This window comes from Crocodylus siamensis, chromosome 3, assembly GCF_052110815.1.
Source record: "Crocodylus siamensis isolate JL-2025a chromosome 3, ASM5211081v1, whole genome shotgun sequence".
Classification (NCBI taxonomy): domain Eukaryota; kingdom Metazoa; phylum Chordata; order Crocodylia; family Crocodylidae; genus Crocodylus; species Crocodylus siamensis.
Window position 1 is genome coordinate 63,294,195 of NC_143397.1, and position 6,490 is coordinate 63,300,684.

The 6,490-nt window shown below is 41.6% G+C and overlaps 1 protein-coding gene across 3 annotated transcripts in view; it reads left to right on the forward strand.

Moving 5' to 3' along the window:
- COMMD10 (COMM domain containing 10) overlaps positions 1-2,333 on the forward strand; it is a 207,789-nt gene extending 205,456 nt beyond the window's left edge. For all 3 annotated transcript variants that reach the window (XR_016441230.1, XM_090038419.1, XM_090038418.1), the window contains 2 exons: positions 975-1,034; positions 1,774-2,333. Coding sequence is in view for 2 of the 3 variants with exons in the window: in XM_090038419.1 (XP_089894545.1) it covers positions 975-1,034; positions 1,774-1,812 (99 nt within the window). In the remaining variant the exon portion in view is untranslated. The remainder of the gene's footprint in view (positions 1-974; positions 1,035-1,773) is intronic.
- Positions 2,334-6,490: the final 4,157 nt, after the last annotated feature.

Genomic DNA, 6,490 nt, shown 5'->3' on the forward strand with positions numbered 1-6,490 from the left:
TAAATCTATATGTAAACTCCTCAGGGCGGCAGCTGGTTTTTTTTTTTTCTCCTTCAGGGTTGCGCAGTTCTCAGCACATGGATTTTGAATGCTTGTTTGTGGTGCAGTAATAAAAATAGTAATGGGTACTGGGCAGAGAAATGTTGTAATTCTTCATACCACTTCCTGCTCTCTTTCTTTGAAACTCTAAAATAATATTGCATCAATTTGAAATACTTTTGACAGATCAATAATACTTTGAAATCAGTGGCAAGCTTTAAACTACCTGTTTCATATAAAGCAGGATAGAATTTTTCAGTTTAACCCTCTTCCCGACAAACATAGGCCCATGCATGCAGAAGATTATTACTTAACATCTGTTTTAGCCACAGTAGTTTCCACCAAGTATGTTGTTTTACTTTTTAGTGTTTAAGCATTACTTTGAAGCTGTTGCGCTAATTGTGAACTTGGGCTGAGTCTGTGCATAAATGACTCTAGCAATCTCAGCATGTTAAGATCATGACTGTTAGATTAATGTATGGAGGGTATTAGTTCTGTGCTGGTGTACTGCATTAGTAGCTATGTAACTTTAATCAAATGCACTGCTTCCTTTGTCTCTGCATAATGGCATTTACTAGAGGTCATATGGACTGCTGAGAAAAATGAAATAGCATCTTCATATTTTATCTGTGGCTTAAAAATAATAAGATAATGAAATCATTCTCCTCTTATCATGTATTTTATTATGGTTTGTGGATCATTTCCAGAAAACCAGCTGTAGTTGTAGACTTTTAAGTTGGTCATTAAAGTACACTGGGTGTATACCAGGGATGTTGTGATGAACAGTTGGAATGATCAGAACAGGTACTGTACAAACCAACAGTGAACGTTAAACAAATCAGACATTAAAATTAAGGCATACATAGAGATCAACCAATAAAAAGAACTGTATTGCATATGCTAATGTCCTGCTTTCCCTCCCTTTTCCTTCACAGAACCTGAAGAAAGTGTTTGTGGAGTTCAGTCACCAAGAGCTGTACGAGTTCTATAACAAGGTCTGTTGACTTTATGGTTACAATTTTGTAATATATTGTATTCACTTTTATTTCACACTTGTAAATTGTCTTATTAAATACGCTTGCATCCCTGTTTTCCTCTATTACTAGGAACTTGCTAGCACTAAACTTTCCTTGTAAACACCTTCTGCTTCTCAGTAGGAAGCATTGCCTATGTGAATCAAATCTGAAAGAAAAGGGAACCTGCTTTAATTAAAACCACTGGGTTTGTTAGAACTCATCGAAAGCATTTTGAAAAAGAGTATGTGTGTACAATGTTCAGATGCATTTGTATATATGTCAGTGTACATTTGGTCACTCTTAAAATATACTTGATAATGTAACAAGGGGGGCGGGGGCTAAGGACGAACAGTAAGGAACTCCTTGAATGTGTTTTGTTGTCATTCCAAATACTAGGCTCATAATCCAGTAAGAATGAACTCTGTTATTTTTTTACCATGTTATTATGCATTGGAAATTCACAGCAAAACAGCTGTGCCTATTAAAAAAAAGGAGTATTTAGACAACTGTTTCTTTAAAATCTGAATATTTAAATTGCTGCAATGAATTCTAATAGCTTCATGTAAAAACAAATATTCATGAGTGGTGGATTTTTTGTATTGCAACACGAATAGATTTAATATGTATGGTTGCAGACAGTGTTATTTCTCTTCTGTTTGCATGTTTCTAAACAATATTTTATACAAATTCTTTTTTCCCCTTTTTGTTCCTTAAATAGCTGGAGACCATACAAGCACAGCTGGATTCCCTTACGTGATGTTTTTGAAGACCTGTTTCTCCATTGCACTCCTGCCACCTCATTATTTTGAATTGAAGATAGATTGCCAAGCTGTGTTTGCTAAAGGATTCAATGGGTTGTTTCCTGTAAAATTATATAGCTTATCTCCTCTTGGACCAGTAACATTAGCCAAGGGAGCTCATTGTTAAGAGTTCTGGGGGTTCTAATTGACTTTCCCTTGTTTTCTAAGCCAACAGCATTTGTTAACAGTCCTACTTGAGAAGGAAAGACAATAGCATACTGTTTTACAGGTTTTATGCCATATCACCTGTGTTGTTTAATTCATTACATGTCTGATGATAATTTGCATACTACAGAGGGACCAGGGATAAAATCTGCACCCATGTTGTCATTACAGAACTTTAGTAGTAACAGTAATAGTTAAAAAAAAACAAAAACAAAAAAACCCAAAAACATAACCAAGTTTCCATCCCTGTAAATTTGCCCCCCAAATGTCAAACCTTTATTACAGATCGCTCAAAATAAATCTATAAAAATAAGTTGTTTCTGCTTGGACCATTTAATATTTTAGTTTATGATTTATAAAGAATAAAAATAATGTTCCTGATCTGCATGTTCACTCTTGACAGTGGGGATATATAGTGCTAAGCACTGTGGTTGTTTAAAAAAAAAAAAGAAGAAGAATTATGGTATACAACAAGGAGTATAGAGAGCACACAGTAAATAAAGAGCCAGTCAGATAATCAGATTTATGGAAGCCCTTCATTTTTCGTTCCTAATAGTATTCACTTTTATTAGTATAACTAAAGATAAGAAATCAATAATGTAAATTGTCTCAAAGTGTAAGTTAGTAAAGTTTTCATAGATTTATTCCAGATGAACTGAAATTGGTGAGTACTAGTTAGTGTGAGAAGTCTACCAGTCCTCTTAGTGCTTGTTTGTTGTCTGTCAATGACTCTACCTCAATAATGGGCATATTAAGTGAATTTTTCACTCCGGGCTAAGAAAGAAAATAAATAGAAAGTGAAAGGAAATAAATATTTAAGATGTTAACATACCTCTTTTTTACCTGAGGGATTCTCTGTACAAGGCTTTGCACTTTCATTTGCAGATCCTTCAAAGGACTTGGTTAACACCTCATTCTAATGCAGAATTCAGGCAGGAAGTTTCTCTTGAATTCTCAGTTTCTCGATGATACAACTTAAGCATCACCAAACACATATTTTGAGCAACTAGGATTTGGGTCATTTATGCTTAATTTGTGATGCATGCTGAACATCACTGACTCAGTTTTAGGGAGGATATGGTCACTTATTCCATAATATTCAATAGGAAGAATGGACCCTGAAATAGCTGGAAGATTATTAAAATTATATTTAAAGATAGGAGCTCTCACACATACAGTGACCACAGGGCACCAAAGAACACAAAACATAGGCCCCAACTACATCTGTGAGCAGACATATTACTAAAAAATGTATTGATTTGCTGCTGTATCACCATATATACAGCATATAGAATATGCTACCACCAATGCTCTGACTCCCTGCAACAATGGAGCAGAATTTCAGCATTGTACATCAGAAACGTATTGAATCTATATTGTTTTGCATAGGGTACAAGGTAGCTAAAATTTGTAACTCTAAAAATGATATGAGATACCGAAACTGAATTGGTTAATTGACCAGTCTTTTTGCCTGAAGTACTACGCTAACCATAGCTAAATGTGAGGCTTAAAAACAAAGTTGTTACATCCAGTGCTGCTCAGTGAATTATTTCATAGCACTAAGGAGACTTCCACTTGCCTCACAATCGCAGGTTTGATAACAGTGAAAAACAACAGAGCACTTCCAAGGTCCCTGGCAGATATTCACTTAATGGCACAATAGGATCCAATTCCAATCCCAACAGTTGTGCCTCCTGCCGTGCCACATGTGCACTGGAACTGCAGATGAAATTTGCTAGATCCCAGTTGTGTGCAAGGAGCTTAGCATTGGAGACTGGTCCCTGCTGACTCGCTTTCCATGGTGTGTGTGGAGCCCTTAACAGCCCTGCACAGGCTACCCTATACATGAATTGAGAGGCGTCAGGCAGGGAAAACTCCTGCCCACAGGTGCATGCGGCAGCCCTGCAGGGGCTGTCCTGCATATGGGGTCAGAGGTGCTGGGCTGGGGCTGCCTCACATAGGGGTCGACAGGTGCTGAGTTTGTAACATTGGCTTTCTCCACCCAGCCCTGTCAGCGTAGGTGGCAGAAGGCCAAGGCTAATGGGGCTTAGCCCCCCAAACCAATATCACAGCAGCCAGCAACAGCACCAGCACCACACTGCCGCCATCCTGCAGCACCTGGCACCGCTCAGCATGAAGCCTGGCCAGCGCCCTACGTGCTCAGCTCTGCGCGGCTCCACTGCCACGCCCCACCGCCGCAGTGCCCCTGCCACATGCTCCTCTGCTGTCACATACAGCACCAGTAAGCACCAGCCCTGCAACAGCCCTGTGGGAGGTAGGGGCAGGGGTCAGCCCCCCCCCCCCCCGAATAGTATTTTCTTCCACTGCCTATGCCTGCCGGTCACATGCGAAGGCTACCTGGCCACCTGACTTTAAACTCATCAGGTGTGGGGATTGCCTTGAAGTCCAGTGGTGCAACCTGGACTGGGCTTTAACATGCCACACATGCAAATTTCTGCTCAATCTTGTGAATGCAACTATGAAACTATGAAAACTATGAAATTCAGGAGATATATCACTTGGGTCTGTTGGATCCAGTTTTTATCAGCATTAGAGAGATTTTACAGACCATATTCAGCGTCAGATACCTGAGGGATAAGAAGTAGCATTACATTTCAGTCCTGGGTTCTAAACGGTCTACAATTCAGAAAGGCTCTGAGACCATCCAGTGAAAAGCCTTGAAATGGATGCTGCTTGAAAGGATGAACTCTATCTGTGAGAGAGAGAGGTTTTCTCAGATCTGAGTGCTGGCTAAAGAGTTCTTGATTAGTGTCATGGTGAAGAGGGGACTTACTGTTACTAGCGGGGGGAGGCAGCAGAATTAGAGAGCTCCAGAGCACCAGGTGCCCAACAGTGGGCTGATTGGTAGGTATTGAGACTACTGAGGAAGCCAGTGAAAAACATCTGTGGCCTGCTCAAAGGATCACAAGTCAAGAAGACCGGAAGGGAGGAGTCGTCGAGGGACATATACACCTGGAATGGAGTCTCAGACTAGCCTTGGCTAGGCTGAGGGAAGACGTGCTATAGACCCTAAAGGAAGGAAGCTCTGCAGGGAAAAGCTCAAAGGCTAAGTAATTGAAGTTTTATGTTCATTTATGTTTCTGTTTAGGCTGTGAGGCATGAGAGTGGCTGAAAAGGAGGCAGGAGGCCACTGAAGAAGTCCAGAGAAGAAAGGAGCATGGATTGCACTCTGGCATTGATGGCTCCCAGCACTGTGCACCGAAGGGAAGGGCAAACCAGCCCAGAGAACTGTGTTGAAGAGTGAACAAGCCCCAGAAGGTCTATGTAGAGGACACGAGAACGCAAAGAAACTGCAGAGCAGACCAAGATGCACCTGAAGAACTCACCATGGTGGACTGAGGGCCAACTCCTGAATTTACATTCTTTTCCGTCAGAGATGTGGCAGACAAGGAAAGGGGACATCCTAACAGCCAGACAGGGAAAGATCAGGGATTAACGCTGCCACTGGGAGGCATCACAGCCACCTTCAGAGGTGAGTCCTACTAAAATCAGAAAAGGCTCTGCTACGAAACTGAGCAGAAAGATCAGACTACTTTGGATCTAAAATTACTGGAAAAAAGCAGTAAGCATAAGGATCTGATATCCTAATCTGCTAAGAAAGATTTCATTTATTCAGATCCCAGTTCTGGTTGTTGGACTGGCTTGTTAGCAGCCAAATATGATAGGTTAATCTACCACATGAATCTACATCTTCGTGTCTCTGATCTGGTGCAGTTGGATAAAAACAAAGAAGAGGAATGGCCCTGTTCACACACAGCCCACTGCTGCAAAAGAATGGAAGACCCACAGATTTCTCTCATTTCTTTCTCCACTCAAGACCACTTCAGGATCTCGCTATATTAAAAGGTGACTTTTTCTATCTTACAGCTGAGGCCCATAACATGTCCTTCATTGTCATGTTTGGAACTGAGGTCAGAACTGAGGGGGCTAAGCGGCAGGCAACCCCCACACTAGCACCCTAGTGCCCCAGGGGTTAGGGAATCTACACATGCATTACAGCACATGTAACTACTCCACTACAGGATAGTACTGTCCCAGACAGTACTACACTATGGCGGAGTTAATTAATCTACTGCACCCTGATGCTGGCTCATGTGTAGTCTGTGATGCTTTACTAAGGAGCAAATTAGTCAACACCACAGTAAAGTGTATGTGTAGGTGCACCAACTCCTCATTGAGTACAATTATCTAACAACAATAAAAGTTCTGTTAACCAGCATCTTACAAGCCAGCATGCTCAATTAACTGGCATGCTGGCTTGTAAGATAAAGTGAAACTGGAAGTGCCCACCATGGCACTTCCGGTTTCTCCGAGCCCCCATGTCCCAAGGCAAAGCAGTCTGCGCTACTGAGCTCCCACGATTTGGGCATAACAGGCTATGCAGGGCCCGCCTCCCTGTCCGGGCAGTGATGCCGCAGAAGGGGTGGGGGGACAGAGGCGGGGCAGTGG